We start from the raw sequence: 21864 nt of genomic DNA on the forward strand, positions 1-21864 counted from the left end.
GGCTTTTCTTTGATCGAATTGTCTGTTTCTGTAGCTACTTTAGCACCTTAAATTAAAAGGGAATATAAAAATCCAAGCGCTATTTATTCCTGAAGTCGTCTCCTTCTCGAAGTCAAAGTACTCGGCGATCCTCACTGACTGAAGGAGTAAACGGCATCCAATGAGCAGGAATCGGCGATGATGTGTCTGGGCGCTTTGAAGGAGAATCGAAAGTCGACAACAGTGAAGTCCACTGAGTTGCAGGTCACACACGATACAAAGGCATTCATTCGATCAGCTATGTTTTAAATTGTGTAATAATGACAGGGACGAATGAAAAGCCCTACATCCACAAAGTGTCAGACCCGAAATCGGATCGCTTACCTTGTGGTTTTAGGTACTGTGATAAAGCCAAGTCACTCAACGTCAAGAGCCCGTCGTTGCTTTCACTGCCTCCAGTTTACTGTTCAAATTCAGTCACAAAAAGCGGCCGCAGACTTCTGTGTTCGTCGACCTTGATGACGCCACACGGCACGTCTTCTTGCCTGTCGTTTACGTGCACGCGCGTTCGCTCGCTCTGGTTTGCATGAACCTGCGCGCCTCCGCTCATCTTTTCCCTATTTCTCTATAGTGCGATGAATGAATTATTAAGAAGACTCATTTGTAAAGTAACGTGGGTGGCATAAAAGTTTAACTGTTATTTACAAAATAGCACATTCTTGCTTAAAAGTTCGCTCTGATCCAATACCAATTATAAAATGAGTGTTAAAAACTTTATTTATTGTAGTCAGCTTTTCATACTTCTTACGGTTTTACCGTCGCTCTGTCTGGTTTCTCCGCAACATAATACGTTTGCAAAAATTATCATTTACCAAATACAATAAGCGAAGAGGCGGACTGTTTTAATAAACGCAGGAAGTGCAGCCACCAGGCTGCGCGAGCCCCGTAAAGTGAGAAGATTGAAACGCAGCATAGAGGGCGGAGCTTAGCGGCGGAGACTCTGTCAATCATATAAACTCGTTGACCTGACGTGACGTGTGACGTCATCAAGAGCGACGAAAGCTGAAGTAAGCGAGCGCCTCGTGTCTCCCACTTTACCAAAATAAACTCGAGACAGGGAAAGCCGTTGTAGATTGTTTTTTTCCCCGAGAAGGCCGACACTGATAAGTCTCATATCACCCAGAGGCAGAACGTAAGTGATAAGATGTATTTTTTTTTTTACTTTTTATTCGCGTTAGTCAGAATTGCAGCAAGCGAGTTGAATCGGAAGCAAGCGATGTGTGAAGGTCTCTGTCCGACTGGATTTGTCCCGCGGCACTCGCCATTCATTGTGCGGCTCACTCGTCGACTCCCGCTTTAATAACCGTGATACATTTTATTTATATAGTGCCTTTCCCATTCTCGATGCACTTTTTTTTAAACAGCAGGGTATATACACCTTTGGGTGCTAATCTTTTTTTTTTTTTTTTGTTCAGAACAATGCAGGATATACAAAGTATTGTGACACATGGACACACTCAATGTACAAAAGCACATTCTTTTAATATCGGTAGAGTTGTACATTCAAGTAACGCGTTCACTACAAAACGTCAATACTAAACTTAAGTACTCTTCTTTAGTCCCGATACCCGGGCTCATACACCAGACAGCATCGGTTAGCAGTGGTAGGCAAACTCTGACCTCCCCTTTAAAATTTAATAGGCCACTCCTGTTACCAAAAGCTATAACCCAACATTAAAATACAGCATAAATTAAATCATAATTAACTGTCTAATTTTAGCTCTGCGCCGCAGAGCCTCCTGGGAATTCATAGCCGTCCGTCGCTACAGTTTTAAATAGAATAAAAGAAAAAATAAACCAGAGTAAAATACTGAGTTCATTATTAAACGAAATGATTGAGACAACATCATCTGTGATATAACGCACACAAAAGATCCTGAGCATCTGGACAGAGAGGTGAACTGACAGAAGGGTCAGAATGGCAGGTTAAGTTAGATGCCTTCCTGATCAGATGAGTTTTTAGCTGTCTTTTTTTTTTTTAAAGAATGAATGGAGTCAGCCAAAGTCTGAGTGCTATACAGCTGAAGGCCCTGCTGCCACCCATAGAGTGCAGGTTAGTGTGGGGCACCACAAGATGTCCAGAATCAGAGGACCTTCGTGCGCAAACTGGAGCAGAATGATGGAAGGTCACTGATGTAGTCCGCTGTGAGGCCATTTAAAGCTTTGTAGGTTACTAATAGAATTGTATATTCAATTGTGTGAGACACAGGGGGCCAGTGAAGGCAAAGCAGGATGGCTGTTGCTGGTTCAAGTAAGGACTCTTGCAGCAGAGTTTTGAATCAACTGGAGCTGTGATATAAGATATGAAGGGGCACCTTGCCAGTAGGGAGTTGCAATAATCGGTGCAGGATGTGATAAAAGCAGGGACAAGTTTCTCAGGGTTAGAAAAGGACAGGAATGAGTGAACACAGGATATGTTACAGAGGTGAAGGTTGAAAAGTTTCTTAATGTGGTTTATGTGGGTGGAATAAGAAAGGGAGGAATTAAAAAAAAAAAAACACACCAAGATTCCTTGCATCAGAAGAAGGTCTGATGAGATCACCAGATTGACTGAGAAGGACCTCATTGTCTTAAGTTGTGCTTCAGTGCCAATTTGCAGGAGTTCAGTTTTGTTGCAGTTTAATTTTAAAGAGTTCTGCTCCATCCAGGTTTTAATTGTGGCAAGTTGTGAGCTGTGAAAGCTCTGAAGAAGTTCCACTTTTAACATTGAAATAGAGTTGAGTATCATCTGCATAAAAAGGATAACCCAGTCCATAGCTGTGAATGATATGACTAAGGGGAAGCATAAAGATAGTGAAGAAGGCTGAGGACAGAGCCCCAGGAACTCCTTGTGTGACTGGCACTGTGCTGGATCTGATGTTGCCAAGACTAACAAACTCCTACCTGTCAGTCAGATAAGAACATAACCTACTGGAGGGCAGTGCCAGAGATACCCAGCATGTTCTCCATTCTGTACAGTAGAATGTCATGTCTAATGGCGCATCTTTCAGACCTTGCGCAATGATGTCGCCAGTGTGATCTTGTGGGAAGTAGGATGTTTGCAAACAGAAGCTTTGCAGTTGCCCGTTTTCGTCAGTGAAATGCACTCTCTGGGAAAGGTATGGCTCGGGTGTTCGGCTTGACCATAAATCCGTTGTTGTGGCAAAATGGGAAACCTTTTGCAGTTTATGCATCAGTTTGGCAACCCGAATCATACGGCTTAGGCAGAGCTGTTTGAGTGAAATATTTTCGGCCAGGCGGTGTGTACCTTGGGTCCAAAGTATTCAAAAGTTGTTTAAAACCATGTCTCTCAACCACTTGAATTGGAACCATATCTTTTGCGATGTAATTGGTGACGGCGTTTGTTATGTCATGCCACCTGTTGCTTTTCTTGTCGTATGGCACTTTTTTTGCAGAATGAGTCCGCTAAAGTTTGCTGAGTGTGTTTTTGTGCTTGTATCTTGGTTACTTTTAGGCTTGTACTGGACAGTTGACTCCTTAAGCTTTTCGTATTCTTTGTATTCTGTGCGGTGGCTAGTTCGCAAATGGTGAAACAAGTTAGTTGTCGAGCTGTCATTAACGGCAACCGATTTACCACATAGTTTGCAGATTGCTGTCTTTTGAGCAACATCAGTCTTTTCAAAACCAAACCACTGCCATGCGAGTGAGAATGAATCACATCTGGCAATTAACTCCGACGATGTAGATGGCGAGGCTGTTCTATCATCTGCCGCTGTTTGTTCACTCGTTTTGAGGCAGGGAGCGACGCTAACTTGCGGCTTGCTGGACGTGCACGCCTACGCAACTCGCTTTGTACGCGTGCAGTGGTCTATACTGTTGAATTAGTGAATGAACTCTGTTTCTTTTTTTTTTTTTGCAAAGCAAGTTATAAACTCGATAATTTAATCTCGCACATCGTTAAAACAGCAATTAAGATATAATCGTAAACGATGTATATCGCACACGCCGACTGAGGTCTAACAGAATTAATATGCTGGTGTGTCCAGAGTCTGTGGCCTAAGCAAATCATTAGTTACTTGAAGCAGAGCAATTTCACAGCTCTGCTGTACCATCAAACCAGATTGAATGGTTTCCATCAAATTATTAGAAGTTAAGTAATTGGTGAGTTGGGAGGCTACAACACGCTCAGGAACGTTTGACAGAAAGGGTAAGTGGGAAATTGGCTGAAAATTGTCAAGATTGTCATCATCAAGTCCAGACTTTTTTAACATTGGGGTTACAGAAGTGATTTTAAAAGTCAGCGGCACAGAGCCGGTGACAAGGGATGTATTTATTATTATTGTAACGGTCGGGATTATGGCATGAAGGCAGGATTTAAGAAGTGTGCTGGGGATGGGGTCCAGTACACAAGTAGTCGGCCTCATCTTACAAAGCAGGTCATTAACAAGTGCAGATGTGACTGGTGTAAATTTAGGAAAGGAGTGGGAGAACAAGGAAACATGTACATACATGATGGATTTATGTTAGTTGAATTATTTAGATCTTTACTTTTATTACGGAAAAAGTGGACGAATTTCTCCCAAACTTCGGCAGAGGAGATAATTGGGCCAGATGCAAGTTGAAGTAGTTTATTAACTACAAAGCACAAAACTCTCAGGTTATCATGGCTACTTTCTGTTATTCTGCCATAATGCATGTTCTGGGCTGCAGTTGGTGCATCTCTGTAAGCGCTGTGATGGTCAGAGAAAGCCTGGACGTGCATGGTGAAGCCAGTCTTATGTGACATTCTCTCAAGGCTTCGGCTAGCAGCTTTCATAGAATGTAATTCTGAATTGCACGGTGGAGATGAATGCATAAAAGAAACCTTACGTTTTTAAAGGAGCTGTTCTGTCTAGTGTTGAATGAAGGGCTGAGTTATAAAAGCAGAACTGTGTGGTGTTGATGGAATAGGTGAAGACAGAAGCAGATCAGAAATGGATCCAGTAAGGATAGAAGGACAGATATTTTTAAGGTTTCTGAAAGAAATTTGACGTTTACAGGTAAGAAGAGTGACGGGTAATGAGACAGTGAAAAGTACTGAGTCCCAAATCACTGCTGTAAGTGTTTCCAACAGATAAGCCAGATGTGCAGATCAAGTCTAATATATGACCACTAGAGTGAGTAGGAAAATCAACATGTTGCGCCAAGTCAGAACAGTCAAGCAAGGACAGGAATTCATTCCTCACATTACGTGTCGGAGCGTTAATATGGATGTTGAAGTCGCCAAGAAGAATGGCACTCGGGGATTAAGTGGGTTAAAAGTTCAGTCGGATAAGTTAAGAAATCCCCACTGTAGTTTGGGGGGACGATGGGCAACAATGAGTAAGACAGGATCGGATTTTGTAATTAATTTAAAAGCCAGACACCCCAAAGACAGTGGGCAGTCAATTGATGTTTAACTTCAATCTAGCAATTACAGCAACTCCTCCACCTTGTCTTGAGCTATGACCCTCTGATAAGTAAACGTATCCAGGTGGTGTTGCTTCTGTGAGAGAGGAAAATTCATTTGGTTTTTGGCCAGGTTTCTGTTAATCATATGACATTGAGGTTTGAATCTGTAATGAATTCTGATATCGCCAATGCTTTACCATTAAGAGATCTTGAGTTAAACAATGCAGTACCAGTTGAAGAGGGATTGTTGTGTACAGATCCATAGCCAGAGGTTGTTTTTAGCATATTGTGAATCTGGCACACTGACACTTTTACTTTTCCTTCTTATCGCCCAGACCCACCGCCATTCCTCACCGTACTTTTTTTCTGTCTGCAAAATATTTACTGTTGCACACTGTTCATTGAAATATACGCTTGGAAACAATATGGCCACTGCGTTACAGAAAATCTATAAAGTGAAAAGAGAATACACACCATCTTCTGCTGCCGCCACATTACAGAGCAATGTGACCAAAAAAACAAACTGTGTTTTCAGGATTTAAGATGGAAAAGAAAATGCAAACAAATTATAACTGTGAGGTAGAATTCTGACTCCTCTTGATGTGTGACTTTGAAGCTTTTTTCCATACCGCATATACTCGCAAATAAGTTCTCCCGCGGGAGTTGATTTTTATCGTATAATTTCTGGTATTTTTATAATGTCGGTCATTTAAGTCGAATGAGGAAAACTCATGCTATTGGTCCAAGAGATGATGATACGCTAAAGCCCTCCTGAGAGAGTAACCACGGAGCACATGGCCTTTATTTTCTATGTGGGTGCGGCAATGCGCCGTATCGGCATGCGCTCCTAACCTCTTTCTCTCTCTCTCTCTCTCTCTCTATTGTGTCTATGTGACCACACATATTCTATTCTGAAGCAACATTTGTACTGTTTTGTGTTTTTTGTATCTCACACCCTTATACACCTTTATCGTAAGAGCATCCCATATCTACGATGGAGCTTTCGATCAGAAGAAAATATGGAGCTGGTTTTGAATGAAGTCGTTGAAGTAGCGAAAGAAATGGGTAACTGTGCTGCTGCAACAACAACATTCGATGCGTCTGAGAAACTGGTGCGAGATTGGAGGAGGCAAGAAGATGTAAAAAAAAAATTAAGTGTCACATTATTGAACGGGCGTATAAGTCGGGGTCTGATTTTTATGATCGATTTTTCGGGTTTCAAGATCCGACTTATATGTGAGTGTATACGGTAATTTGATTTTTATTTCAGTCGTAAAACATGTTCTGGTGATGTCTGCAGTCTAACTTAAGGGCTAATTGATGGACGCAATATATTTGCTGTATGTCCCATGTTACTATTTTATTTCCCCTACGTTGCTATAAAAATTCAATAAACGCATCTTAAGATAAACTAATGCATAAAGCAAATCCGGTGACCTTCCATTCAGCTGATTTACTTTTTATACGTGATGTGGGTAAGCCCAGCAGTGAATAGATCTGAATTGGTGCAGGTTTAATGGAATTAAATTGTGTGTTCTTTCAACAGCAAGTAAGAAGCAGTTGCCATTTACTGTTAACGCTAAGATGGATGTGAAACAGGAGACTTGTGAAGTTGACATAAATACCATGGAGATAACGGCGGTAACAGTTAAAGAGGAGGAGGACGACGACGACGACTGTGAATGGGAGTCTGTCCACCCAAAACCAGAGAATCTCTGCATTAAGGATGAAGACTATAAAGTGGGTTCAGTGCACATTAAAGAAGAGGCCGAGGAGAAGTGTGTAAGCATTGAGACCCAAAGGCATAAAGGTGCAGAGCGTGACGACTTCAAGGTGAGGGCTGAGTCAGTGCAGTCTGACACCAAGAGGACTGAGGAAACGCCATCTACTAGAACTCTGCAAGATCAACCGTCGCCTTCAAATTGGTCTGAAATAAGTAAGTGTAAGAAAAATAAAGATGCATTTAAGTGTTAAGGTTAGGGTTGTACTTTTTACATGAAACTTAAAAATTTAGTGTGGTGGTGAAAAACATGGTGAGACTGTTCTCCATGAAGAGTTCATCGGTTTGTGTGGCTTCAGGCCGTGGTGGTGGTGGTGGTGGTGGTGGTGGTGGTGGTGGTGGTGGTGGTGTTGGGCTCTTTTTTGATTTATTGATTGATTGATTAGCTGGGCTCCATGTTGTTCAGTTTTTAATCTCTTAAGGCGTCATTTTCAACTTCAAGGAGAACACTGCTGGTGAGTATGGACACCATGCCATTTTTATAAAGGCCACATCCACCCTCTTGTGACACCAGTAGTCAGGTACGCCTCTCCTATTTTTGTTTACTCCTAGACCCAGATCTTTCCAAAATCAGAGTTTCTTGTGGAGGCTCAGAAGAGAGAAGTAAAGTAGAACATCAAGATGCGCAGTTCAGAAAGATCATGGAGCCATCAGGTACATTTTAAAGAAGATCTACCTGACCTGAAATATTAGGGTAGGATAGTGATGTCAGACTAAACCAATTTAGATGAACTCTTTCAGGGTGGATGTCGAATTTTGTCAAAAGGAGGGGTTGATGGTGGTAATCAACTGTAAACGGTGACAAAAATCCACCGTTATGTTTTAGTTGGACTCTGTTTTCTAGAAGGAGAGTTAGCTTCATTGGTTTCACTGAGATTGCCTGCAGGGAGCAAACAACAGCAAAAATGGCTTTAATATCTGGCGAGAGATCAACGCAAATGCGTAAAGCAAAATACTCTGTGGGCGACGTTTCAATCAATCAATCAATCAATCAACATTTATTTATATAGCACATATTCATACAAAAAAATGTAGCTCAAAGTGCTTTACAAAATGAATAGAGAAATAGAAGACACAATAAAAAATAAACATAAGTCAACATTAATTAACATAGAATAAGAGTAAGGTCCGATGGCCAGGGTGGACAGAAAAAACAAAAAAAAAACTCCAAGGGCTGGAGAAAAAAATAAAATCTGTAGGGGTTCCAGACCAAGAGACCGCCCAGTCCCCTCTGGGCAATCTACCTAACATAAATGAAATAGTCCTCTTTGGATTCAGGGTTCTCATGGAAGGACCTGATGATGATGGTCACGTAGACTTCTGGCTTTCAGTCCATCAGTGTTGGTGCATCATGATGCTTTGAGTAGGTGGTGGTGGCGCAGGCCGCCACCACAAAGAAACCGGAAAAAGAAACAGAAGAGAGAGTTGGGGTCAGTATGGATTTTAGAGCCACTGTGAATAGTTATTATGAAGAATTGAACATACAGAGTATCAGGATTAAGTTAAAGTGAAGTTATAAAAAGGCCATGTTAAAGTAATGTGTTATAAAGTGCTCTACTGTATTTGCCTGGCGAATTCCAGTTTTGCATGTTATCGCTGAATTGTCGGACTCTGATTTTGATACAAGTGATCGAAAACAAATGTGAGGTACTGGCATCAGTTGTTCAGTCTCCAGCTGGTCGTCAGGTTCGTGTAGCTAACATGCCTATGGTAATGCTTGCCACTTACAATGACAAGAGGCACAAACCAGATTGCGATGCACTGTGACCACCCTTGACATGCGAAGACAGCCGGCCAGCCTGCCTGCGCATTCCTGGTGAACTGGCGGCCACAGCATGCAGCAATTGACATTTTGGGTTGATTTCTGTAGGAAACCATAACATTATGTGCTTTTCAGAAAACTTTTTTTTTTTCGAAATAAATATTGAGCCCTCAAAGAGGAGGGGTGGGCGTCAAATCATATAAAATAAACTCATGAATTGCTAGGTACAGATTGACCATTGGACTTGATATCGTGATCTGTTTATGTCAATCATATTGAAATGGTCAGTTTTACAGGGGGTTTAATGTAGTTTTAGTGCTCATGGTTGTTAATTATTTTATGGTTTAGCAATTTACCATTGTTGCATTATGCAGTTTTCCTACACTCTGCAAAGTGCATCTTTTTTAAAAATCTGTTGTAAGACAGAACTGTCATTTAAAAAAAAAATATACCCCTAATAGCCAAAGTGGCACTCAGGAATGCATATGTTTTTCCCCAACAGTGTCTCATGATTTTACTAGAGTAACACCAAATTCCAGTAAAATGAGCTGTCACTTCAACAGTTAGTCATATTTATAAAGACCCATTCTAAAATTACATTTTCTCTTTATTAATGACTCTATATTGTGAAAGGGAAGGTCTATAGGACAATATTGAGACCAGCTATGTTACGTATATGGGTCGGAGATGGTGGCGCTAGAGGTAGCAGAGTTAAAGATGCTAAGATTTGAATTGGGTGTGACGAGAATGGACAGGATTAAAAAAGAATATTAGAGGGTCAGCTCAAGTTAGGAGATAAAGTCAGAGAGGAGAGGTTGCATTGGTTTGGACATGTGCAGAGGAGAGATGCTGAGTATATTGGGAGAAGGATGCTAAGGATTGAGCTGCCAGGGAAGAGAAAAAGAGGAAGGCCTAAGAGAAGGTTTGTGGATGTGGTGAGAGAGGACATGCAGGTGATGGGGGTGAATGAATAAGATACAGAGGACAGAAAGATATGGAAGAAGATGATCCACTGTGGCAACCCCTAATGGGAGCAGCCGAAAGAAGAAGAATGACTCTATATTGTGAGACAATGGAAATACAATTATTCGTAAAATATTTTTGCACTTTGAAATGATTGATTTTGACAGCTGTACCACTTCCTAAAATTCAAGGGTGTCCGACTCCAGTCCTGGAGGGCCACAGTGGCTGCAGGTTTTCATTTTAACCCTTTTCTTAATTAGTGATCTGTTTTTTGCGGCTAATTAAATCTTTTGAATTAATTTTAATTGACTTGGTTTTTAAGAAATGTTTCCCTCAATTTCTTCATCGTTCCTCTGAATTGCCTCATGGCTTTTCTTAAATGGCACCCAAACAGAAGTGAAATGTGAAGTGAGTGAATCAACAGAAGACCAACTAAGTCGGGGCCTCAATTCCCAACCAATTTCACTCCAAGTTGCTTAGGCACCGATTTCACGTAGTTAATGAAACCTGTTCTTTAATTCCGTGGCTTGTTGCTGCTCTAATTGTGTAGTAGCAGACATTTCTGAAATTGTGCATTTTCTCAGCATTCCTGGGACCTTCACCTTTCTTTATCTTCTCATGTAATACGCTACCGTGGCTGTTTGTTTGTCTGTCCAGGCTTTTAAATCTCCTGTAGCTTGCAAACCGTTTCACCTATTGACTTGAAATTTGGTACACATATATGCTTTCGGGGTGATGATTTTTATTGTATTTTATTGTAGAATCAACTCTCAGCAGCGCGCAGCAGCGCATACGTACCTCTTCCCCTACCTCTTCATGTCTTTAATCATTCTTAAGAGAGATTGAAGACTTAAGTGCCAGCTTAAGTGAAAAAATCGGTTTTAATACAAAAAGATGCCGACAAAATAAGAGAAGCAGCAGGCCGCTAGGGTGGAGAAAAGAAGAGCTGCTCAGGAAGCAGCAAGCGCATCAACCTCTGAGCAAACGAATGATAAACGTACAGAGAAAGAAAGAGGAGGGAAACTAGGAATGAGTAAGTCAAGTGTATTCACGTTATTGTGCAGTACGCCGTTACTGGTTTTCAGATATTTTATGATGGACACCAGTTGTTTTGGCTCATTTTGTATCTCATTATTTTTTGGCTGCTAATTAAGGAAAAGGAAACAATTGAGAGGTCTGAGTCTTCAAGAGCAAGTCAATTAAAATGAATTCAAAAGAAGTTAATTAGCAGCAAAAACGGGCCACTCATTAAGAAAAGGGTTAGAATGAAAACCAGTAGCCACTGCGGCCCTCCAGGATGGGAGTTGGGCACCCCTGGCTTAAATGTAAATATCCATGTATCTTTGTTTTAAATAATTTAACCATCAATTGTACTCCAGTGTTTTACTGTTAAGATCTACCTTTTTAATGTATTTTACAGGTGTGTGCGTTTACCCCATGGTTCTTAATTGTAAATTTGACGTTTTCTTATGCAGTGCTTCCCAACCTTATACTGTATGATACACACAGAAATAATAAAAAGTTCAAACCCTTATTATTCCTTTTTCACAAAATGGTTGAGTGCTACATCAAAATGGAGCATTCAGTCACTGGAATTTCTTGAACTTAATAAATGCTGGTGAGTTATTGATGGAGTGTTAGCGGCTCTTGACTGATCTACTCTAAATGCACATCGTTTTGCCAGTTTCATTTGGTCACATTTTTAATGGGCTGTCTCGTGTTTGTTTGTTTTTTTTTTTTTCTGTCATCACTACAAGTGACAGACGTAAACCAATTTAAGACACTGCTGGAAAGGCCCACCCATTCATTGTCTGAAGCGATTTACAAGAATGCTGTGTCTGTGGGGTCAGATGTGCTGCGCTCAGATCTAGTAGAACAAGAATACATGTGTGGCCTCAAAAAACGGGGTTTAACTCCCATACATTTATTGGTTACGTTGCAAAAAATTAATTAACTGCTGATGATGTCGATCGTTTTGTCTGTGTTGAAATTCCAAATGGAGAAACCTATCCTAAATTATGTTACAAAGTCATTAAACACAAGTCTCACGGACCTCATTTAACAGATTCAGCATATTGGGACACAAACGATTCCAAATATTGTTTTTACAGAAGTTCTGAAATAAAAGTGAAACAAATGAAATAGCAACAATTCAAAGAAAAAAAAAAATCTTACAAGTGTGTATCCGGAAAACCAAACACGGGGGTTGGCGAGCAAAGTGAGCAGGGGGTGAAGCCCCCTAGTAAATGAAGAAAATGAACACCAGTGCATTTTGTGCTACGTATTGCTGTAAACGGCCTAATACGAAATGTTAAATCTTTAAATGAAAATTTCATTTCATAAATTAAGGTCGTATATAAATATGGTCCTGGATATGTATGTAACTCTTTAAGTACACACTTAACTTTTTTTGTATTGTTTTGTAGTTTTAAAAAAATAAAATAAAAAGACATGAGAATGCTGGCCCAACTAAAGCCCCGTCTGACATGATCAACCCGGAATGCGACACTACTTTTTAATGTGTTAAACAGGCTACAATAATTGCAGAATTAGTGCGTTAACTTTCCCAAGCCTTGTTTATTTAAATAGTTATTTAATTGCTGAAAACACTTTTTTTTTTTTCTAGAATTGTACTTAAATTGTAGTTAGAGCTCCAAAGTTGTCAAATTGCTGCGGAGTCGAGATGCTTTTTCGTAAGCAGGCGTATAACTAGCACAATGTTTAGACAGTTTGGGAAGACTCCCATATTTTATGATGAGTTAACTATGTCAAGTACCCAAGCAATCAACCCGTCGGAGACTTCTTTAAAAAGCATGGGACTGCTCACCTTCTTAACTAGAAAGCAGCTGGTAAACAGTAGAGGCCAATATCCCATCGTGCAGCACTCCTTTTTGAAATGTTCGGCTCAAACAGAAGAATGAAATGTATACAGTGCATATATATATATATATATATATATATATATATATATATATATATATATATATATATATATATATATATATACTATATATATATATATATATATATATATTTCATCTAATGATGAAAAACGGTCACAATCCCTTTACTGCCCCTTCCCTTACCCAAAATACCCCCTATACATAAAAAATAATATATAGAATGGAAAAATCACACCCCTGTCCCCTTCTGAAATTCTCACACAAGTCCATCTGTTGACAGCAGGTGAATAAGGTGTAGAATGCCACAGTGGCGTAGCTAGGAGAGGGCGGTCCGCCCCGGGCGGCTCATTTTAGGGGTCCGCATAATTGGCCAAAAGGCTCAGTACAATTTGTGTGTAAGCAGCAGGGTTCGGAAAAACATCACTCATGAATGAAAAAAATAAAATTTGCTGCTTTTTACTCACAAAAGCTTCAAAAATAATTTTCAGACTGTCCTTCTGTGATGGCATCAGACACAGCAATAACAAAAATAAACATAAACATTACACCGATAAGAATTTCTAGGAAGATTAACAACTAAGTTACAATTAATAAGTTTGTTTCATTATCAATCCAAATGCGTTCTTGCTCTTTTATTGATAGCTGTCTTTCCCCACTTTTGAAAAATGGTGCGGTTTATGCAAATTTCACCAGGAGAAAGAAACCGGATCTCCCACCTCCCGGGGCGCTGCTGTCAATCGCAGTCTGTATGGACTATCCTAATACCCGGACAAGCAAGCCAGACATACATAAAAAGATGTTCTGTGTTTTCTGCTGTATCAGAGCTATGAGGTGCCATTTCCATTCTTTATCACCAGGCTCTATGAAATACTTTGTATTTCGATTACAGAAATGTGTTGATTTCCGGGAGCAAGTCATAACAACGTTTCAGAACTCACACCAGGCTTAGGTACCACACCTCCATGTAGTACAGAACCTCTTTTGTATGCAGTTCTCATCTCTGACAGAAAAAAAAAATCCTGAAATTGTCAAAGGTTGAGAGCATTTGCTCGAATGAAGTTAACACAAGACGCCACAACTTTCATGACATAGTCCCACACTGCTTGCTGGTGGATCAAGCAGTGTATTACAGTCAGACATGTGTGACTGCACTCTGATGTTTGCAGCCACTCCTCTCGCTGAACTCTTCGTGTTCGGGACACCATCAGTTGTCACGCTAGTTGAATTTGACCAGTTGAGCCCCAAATTATCAACAGTTTGCAGACTCTTCTGTAGCTGTCCTCTCCTGTTGTCATGCCGTCAAGCTCTTCTGTGATTTCTAATCGCTCATTAGTTCCCCCGAATGAAAAATCAAAAGCTGTGCTGTATCATGAACACCATTTCTTTCATCAAGTGCCAGTGAAAAGTAATACATGTCCTTAGATTTCCTTTGCAAATGCATAAGCAAATTGTCGCCCATCTCTTCCACCGTACATGTAATCATTGGTGCGGAAAGACTTGCCACACTAAATAAGTTGGCCTACTCTGGACACATCTCCTTAGCACCAGAAACCAGACATTCTTTCACAATCTCTCCATCTATCAGTGGATGGTCTACCACTGTTAGCCATTAGCTTGGCTGCTTGAAAATTGCCACCAACTGACAAAGTATTTATCTGTTTTTGTTGTTAAAACGCATTCTGCTGATTCATCAATCCATTTTTTTTTTATCTTTGAGATTTTTTTTTTCCTCATGCTCCGTCAGACAGTTCTGTTTTTCTTTATGTCGAGATTCATACTGCCGGCACAAGTTTGACTCTTTATTGACTCTTGACATATGAGACAAACTGCTTTGTCCTGCCCTGAACAGAAAAACAGTCATTGGTCCACTAAATAACCTGCACCCGGAATCGATTTTTCTTTCCTTTGACACTCTTTAACCAAGTTAGTTCAGGATTCGCTTAATGAGTTTGGGTGAAACGATTGCAGGAGGGTATATGGCTATTTCTGTAACTTTTCTGTGGTAGCTTCAGGTGCCCAAATTGTATGCATGTGGGGGAATAAGGCAGCATGGTGGTCAATGCTTTAGCCTCGTATCTCGAGAATTCTGAATTTAAAACTCATACAAAGTTCTAAATATACGTGAATTACATGGCAGGGATTGGCTCCAGCAGACCCCCCGTGACCCTGTAGTTAGGATATAGCGGGTTGGATAATGGATGGATGCATGTTATCCCTGTGTCAACATCGATCTCTCCTGATATCCTAAATGCACATGTTCGGTTAACTAAACTTCTAGAAGGTGTATGTAAACGTATCCAGCATTGGCCTGGCATCCCCATCCAGGGTTGTTTTGCCCTACTCCCAATGCTGCAGGGACAGGCCTAGGGCCTCATGTATAACGCTGTGCGTAGAACTCGCACTATAACATGGCGTAAGCACAAAAGCCGAAATGTGCTTACGCACAGAAAAATCCAGATGCAGGAATCTGTGCGTACTCCAACTTCCACGTTCTTCCGCTACATAAATCGCGATCAGCGTGAAAACTAACGCTCGTGCATGCGCATTATGTAACGCCCCAAATCCTCCCAGAATTACGCCTATTTGAATATGCAAATCAATATAAATCGCCCTTAAGCGCAGCCTTCTGTGAAAAGACAATGGGAAAAGCACGGGGAAAATATAAGAATTTCAGAGAATACCAAGTGGAGGCAAATGAAAAACATACTATTTGTTCAAATAAACCTGGTATAATCAACAAAAGGAAGTTGATCGAGTGACATAGCGTGTTGGAGAAACTTGAAAGCTCACGTTCACAAAATCGCACAGTGCCGGAAATAAAAAAAGAAGTCACATATCAAAGTCTCTGTGAAAAGAAGAGTTGTAAGCCCACTGTCTGAGTGTCATATGAAAGCTTATTAGGGTACAGAGAAAAAAGGCACACGGTGAGGAAAAAGCACGAAATGTCAACTTCAATCTCGACATTTCCACTTTAATCACGTAGTTTATTTTGTCATTAAAATAGAACATCATAAACTTCATCTTAAAATCGTTTAATTAACCAGTTTCTCAAATCACATCGTAATTAAAGTAGCACGTTAAATGCTTTGTTTTGTATTTGATCTTCTATGTGCTCTGTGTGTGTGAATCACTATGTGCTTCTTAAACCGGCTCTCTTCCTCCATCTGGACACAGAGTCCATTACATTCGTAATATTACAGCTCTCTTAATAACTAAAATACTGAGATGTATACGTGATGTCATTTTCATGATGATAGGAGTTAAAGCACGTTATTAAACATGTGTTTCACTTCGATGAAATAATTTATTGCAGCAGTACAATTGGGGGCGGCTCTAAGCTTGTGGTGGCACTGGGCAGAGGAAGAATCGGTGGCTCCTTCGCCCGCGAGTCAGTAAGGTAGCTTATGCACGGTGGATGGCCACGTATGTTGCAGACACTGCATAGCTGCCTCGTGCTCATGACACAAACATTTAACTTTTGCCGAAATTTGTCGCTGTGTTTTTAGCTGTGTTGTTATTTTCTCTTTCTGTTTTATATTCAATATATATTTGCGTAGCCATCACTGCAGTCAGTGCTTTTCTTTCCCCAAGTAACCGATCGCCATACAATCAGCTCTGTAATAGACGTTTAGCCATCTGTAAGCTTGGCGCCGATTCTTCAAAACGTTTAAAGAACATTGAAATATCTTCGTAGTACATGTTTAATTATTCTATCCTTAACGACACTCCCAGTGAAGAATATAGATTATTTAAATGAAGTTAAAGTTTTATCTTTATAATTTAATAAACATATTTTGCTGAATTTCACCTTATAAATTATATCGTTTCTGTTTCTGAACCGCGAGGTCCGTACAGGAAAGGCTTTAAAACGTTTTGCGGTGGCAGAGACAGCGTGTCCTTGAAGCTGTAATACCGATAATTCTCTTTCCGATCAGCTGCTGCTGTGATTCACACTCAGATACAGTGATATAAATACTCCGAGTGGTGCAGTGAGAGTAATATGGAAAAAGATGATCCGCTGTGGCAACTCCTAACGGGAGGAGCTGGAAGAAGAAGAAGAAGTGAGAGTAACAACGCTAAGGCAGTTATGGTATTTGGAATACTATGGCTGTTCCCTCTACCATTATATTGTTACAAGTTAATTACAATCAGATGCATTACACTAATAAACAATATGCGGTTAGTTTCTGTGTATTTATAAAGCCGCGTCAGGAAAATAAAGAGTAACCACACAGGAACAGTAGCACTGCTTTGACGCTGGGTGCCGCCAGTCTGCAAAACCGAGCAGAGAACTTGCGTACGACAAGGTATGAGGTACCGTGGAAAAGTGCGTGGATTTACGCCAAGTGTAGGTTTTATACATCGCGATTTGAACCTGGAAAAGTTCTTACGCAACGTTTATACATGAGGCCCCTGGTTCCCAGTGACTGTGACTGAAATGAGTGGATTTTTTAAATTTTCAGACGGTTTATTGAGTTCTTCACTTTGTTCTGCTATGAGTAAGTGTGGGTGTGTGTTTAAGGGTGCCCTGCGATGGCCTAGTGTTTAAATCAGTTTTTTTTTTCCTGCCTTGTGCAGTACTTGAAGACACCAGAATAGGTTTCAGGTTTCTAAAATCTGTGAAATGCTTAGAAAATGGATATATTGTGCTGATATATTTAATGTAAGAGAAAAAGCTGTGCATACTGTCAGTATGCTTTTAATTCAGTTCTATTCATTCTTAAGTAGAGTACTCATTATTTACGTCTGAACACAAAATAGATTATCCTATTCAATGAGAACCTGCACATTACACAGTAATAGTAAGGTGACACATCAAAAAGGCAAAATTTTAATAAGAAAAGCACACACATTGCGGTTATTGTTTAAAGGGCTAGTAAAGTTGACAGTCTAGGGGCCGTATTCGGCCTGCAGGTCATAGTTTGGGGACCTCTGCTCTGTGAGAATGAAGTACCGTATATACTCGCGGAAAAGTTGGGAGTTGATTTTAATGTATAATTTCTGGTATTTTATAATGTCTCTCGTATAAGCCAAATGCGGAAAACTCACGGTATTGGTCCAAGAGATGATGATATGCTAACGCCCACCTGAGAGTGTAACCACGGAGCACAGGGCTTTTACTTCTATGGGGGTGTGGCAATGCACTGCATCAGCATGTGCTCCTAACCCCCCCCCCTCTCTCTCTCTCTCTCTCTCGTGTGCCTACGCGACCACACGGTAATACCCAAATTATTCCGAAGCGACATTTGCGCTGTTTTGTGTTTTTTGTATCTCTCACCGTCATACACATTTATCGTTTGAGCATCCCTTATCTACAATGGTGCGTTCAATCAGAAGAAAATAGGATGCTGGCTTTCAATTAAACATCGTTGAAGTGGCGAAAAAAGTTGGCAACTGCGCTGCTACAGCAAAATTCGATGCGTCTGAGAAACTGATGCAAGATTGGAGGAGGCAAGAAGATGTAAAAAAAAAAATTTAAGTGTCACATTTTTGAAAGTCTGATTTTTATGATCGATTTTTCGGGTTTCAAGATCTGACTTATACGTGAGTAAATATGGTAAAAATGTTTTTTTTTAATGTGACAATTCTTAATTGTGAGATATTAATTTACTGTTTGTTGGGAGTGAAAGAGAAAATAAAATTTTGCTATGTAGTTGCATCGCCCCCATTTTCTACAAGATATCCCCGCTCTGCTTATCATTTTAAGCAGCCCTGACCGGTTTTTGCCAGCTATGTAAAGTGCGTCTTTGAACTCGGGGGTTGAATTTTGTTGCTGTATGGAGGGAATCTTTATTTATTTTCAAAATCAATGAAGCGGGAACTGGGCCAGAGGCGATGATCGATATCCTTTCCAATTGCCTGGACACATTGTTGATGTAAATAAACCTCTTTGATTGGCTCCAGATCTTTGAAGAAAGTTCCTCAAAGTTCCAAACTGCAACTGCTCCCTTTTTTTTTTTTTTTTTTTTGGTCATGTCTCTAGTGACTTACGATAAAGATGTCAGGCACTCCTAATCGCAGCAGGAGGCACAGGTTCCTGTTCTTAGTTTGTTTAGCAGGAGTGCATTCAGTCCACCGTAGTTGAGGGAAGACAACCAGACTCTGAGTGCTTCAAATGGGTGGCCGGTACCAGTGGCACTCGAAACTTCAAGGGGGCTCCCCTTTGATATTATATAAAAATAAACACGCACTCTGACCTCCAAGGGTTAGCACCCTCCTCCTACTAAATAGAGTACTGCCGGTAATCCGGTGTCTCAGCCGTGGAGGGGCGGCACGTCTGTAAGCTTAAGTAACTGCCTCAGTGTTTGTTTTTGGCACTGGACAGTACAGATGCACATTTACATTTGAAAGCTGCTTTTAATTTGTACTGAGGAGATATACAGGATACAGATTTATTTATTTTTTTTTGCTTATTTCTATATTTGTTTTCCAGAAACCGTTTGAATCTATCCAAAGGAAAGGATACAGTATAGAGGTTGTTTTTTGAGATTTTATTTTTATTTATTGCTCTCTCTTTTGAGATCTCTCCACTAATTTTCAATTGAAGTTTAGATATTGAGGGCCGTAGCAAAACCTTCAGCTTGCACTTCTTGAGGTATTCCATTGTAGATTTAGAGGTGTGTTTCAGATCATTCTCTTGCTGTAGGACTCCTAGTCTTTTTAACTTCAACTTTTTTTTCAGATTGTGTGATATGTGCTTTTAGAATTTGCTGGTATTTTTTTAATCCATTCTTCCTCTACCAATGACATGTTCCCTCGGCCACTGGCTTGTAACACAATCCCAAAGCATGATGGATCGACTCCCATGCTTTAATAGTTGGAGACGTGGTCTTTTCCTGTAATTCGACTCCCTTTTTTTTTTCTTCTCCAAACATACCTTTGCACATTGAGGCCAAAAAGTTCTATTTTGACTTCTACATCAGTCCACAGGCTTTGTTTTCCAAAATGCATCAGGCTTGTTTAGATGTCCATTTGCAAACATCATGTGCTGAATTGTGCGGCGCGCATGCAGGAAAGCTTTTCTTCTGTTGACTCTACCATGAAAGTCACATTTGTGGAGGCGTAGCTGCACAGTAGAACAGTCACAGCACCACCACTCCAGCCTCTGATACATCTTCCTGAAGTTCTTTTGCAGTAAGGCACGGTTTTTATTTATCTTCTAGTGAGAAGTCAAGCAAAATGATTACAATATGCAAGCTTTTGAGGCAATCCAGGCCCCTTCTTCAGGCTATCAATCCAACTAGCAGTTCTCTCAGAAGGTTTTCTTTGTCTTCCAGACCTCAACTTGACCTCCATCATTTCTGTTAACTTCTATTTCTTAATAATATTATGAACTGATGGGACTGCTACTTCTCCTGCTTTGTGAGCATCAATTCTTTTATTTCTCAAGAGTGCTAGGCAGTTGCTTAGAGGAGCCCATGGCTGCTGATTGTTGGGACAAGGTTTGAGGAGTCTGAGAATTTAGACAGCTTTGACATTTGCATCACCTCGGGTTTCCTAATGATGACTTTAAACAAACCATAGTCATAACGGGATAATGAAGCTCTCAGACTAACTTTTGCCTGGTGCTTCTTTCCTTTTTTCCGTGTACAATTTTACAAGACAAAAACAATACACTAATCTTGAATAAAATGAAATGTGTCATCTTTAACTTGATGCCTTTTGATGATCAGTTAATCTTCTCAACTTTTGTCCCATTAAAGTGTTTGTTACTGTGAATATTTAAGCAGAAGATGAACTGATTTTATTTATTTATTTATATAGATAGATATACATACTGGGGGGCTTTGCCCCCTGCTTGCTTCGCTCGCCAACCCCTGTTCCTGTGCTACACATTACCCTCTTTGCGGATGTGTAATTTACTGTTTTACATTACAGCGAGTAATTAACCATATTAAAAAATAATAAACAGTAATAATTTCAAAGTAAATTATATTTCATGTTGCATTTTGTTTGGCTTTGAAATTAGCATGCAAAAACTTTTTAAACTTGCACTTTTACTGTAAAACTTCAGTAAAAACTATTTTTTGAATTAACTTTTCATCAATATCACATTGAATTTTGATTCTGTGCTTGGACTTGCATCCTGACAACACAACATATAACTGCCCCCGAGTGAATTTCGTTTCTTTCTCTCTATTAAATAAACTGACTTTTTCGAATGTTTGTCCCTGTGATTTGTTAATCGTTTTTGCAAAAGCTATTCTAACGGGGAAACTGTAAACATTTTAATACGAATGGTATATCAAGATCTCCTTTGGTGGCTGTTATCCCCTGAAGATGTACTACATTACCTTTCTTGGATGCATCCTTCTTTCAACAGTAGTTTGGCTTTTGGAAGACCGGATGCAGTTATTATACAGGATATTGTAAGTTGACGTTTTCATCTTCCTCACGATCACCACCAACTGTTTCAGCATAGTCTATGGGTATGCATTTAAACAATTTGCTGCGTTACCGATTGACAATTTTCGCGTTAATTTGTTTGACTTCATTTTTTGGTGCTAGGATCTGCCCGTGTACTCATTTCTTCGGTTGATAACCCTTTGTGATGAAATTCTTGAATAAGATTTGGACATAATGTTTATGTTAATCTTAATTGGAAACTTAAAGTGAGGAAAACATTAAACTGTTTAAGAGCTGCATGGTTGAATATGGTTTAGAGGAGGGTGGCACTCGGGGGAGGGGGGAAAATCCCATGGCCAAAGTCTTGTCTAGCAGGACTTGGAAAAAATCTCTTAAAATAAATTATAAATAAATAAATATACTAGCAAAATAGTGTTTTAAAGAAGTAATGAAAAAGAAAAGGAAACATTTTGAAAATAACGTAACATGATTGTCAATGTAATTGTTTTGTCACTGTTGTGAGTGATGAGTGTTGCTGTCATATATATATATATATATATATATATATATATATATATATATATATATATATATATATATATATATATATATATATACATATACATATACACACACACACATATACACACATACACTCTTTGTGGTGCGAGCAACTGTTGCAGGGGGTGCCAGACTCCATC

At 39.9% G+C, this 21864-nt stretch overlaps 2 protein-coding genes across 4 annotated transcripts in view; one reads left to right on the forward strand and one right to left on the reverse strand.

Annotated features, from left to right (window-relative positions):
- Nucleotides 1-451, reverse strand: part of LOC120534709 (zinc finger protein 135-like) — a 39469-nt gene extending 39018 nt beyond the window's left edge. The window contains exon 1 of the mRNA XM_039762295.1: nt 364-451. The gene's annotated coding sequence lies outside the window, so the exon portion shown is untranslated. The remainder of the gene's footprint in view (nt 1-363) is intronic.
- Nucleotides 452-1011: 560 nt separating this feature from the next.
- The window catches only part of LOC120533433 (gastrula zinc finger protein XlCGF7.1-like), a 34201-nt gene continuing 13348 nt past the window's right edge, over nt 1012-21864 (forward strand). The window contains exons 1-3 of one of the 3 annotated variants that reach the window (XM_039760321.1): nt 1023-1171; nt 6956-7345; nt 7742-7843. In XM_039760321.1, the coding sequence (XP_039616255.1) occupies nt 6994-7345; nt 7742-7843 (454 nt within the window). In that variant the 5' untranslated portion in view covers nt 1023-1171; nt 6956-6993. Of the gene's footprint in view, nt 1172-6955; nt 7346-7741; nt 7844-21864 lie in introns of all 3 variants that reach the window. The other 2 variants (XM_039760323.1, XM_039760322.1) reach the window with 2 other exon arrangements.

This window comes from Polypterus senegalus, chromosome 8 (genome assembly GCF_016835505.1).
Source record: "Polypterus senegalus isolate Bchr_013 chromosome 8, ASM1683550v1, whole genome shotgun sequence".
Classification (NCBI taxonomy): Eukaryota; Metazoa; Chordata; class Cladistia; order Polypteriformes; family Polypteridae; genus Polypterus; species Polypterus senegalus.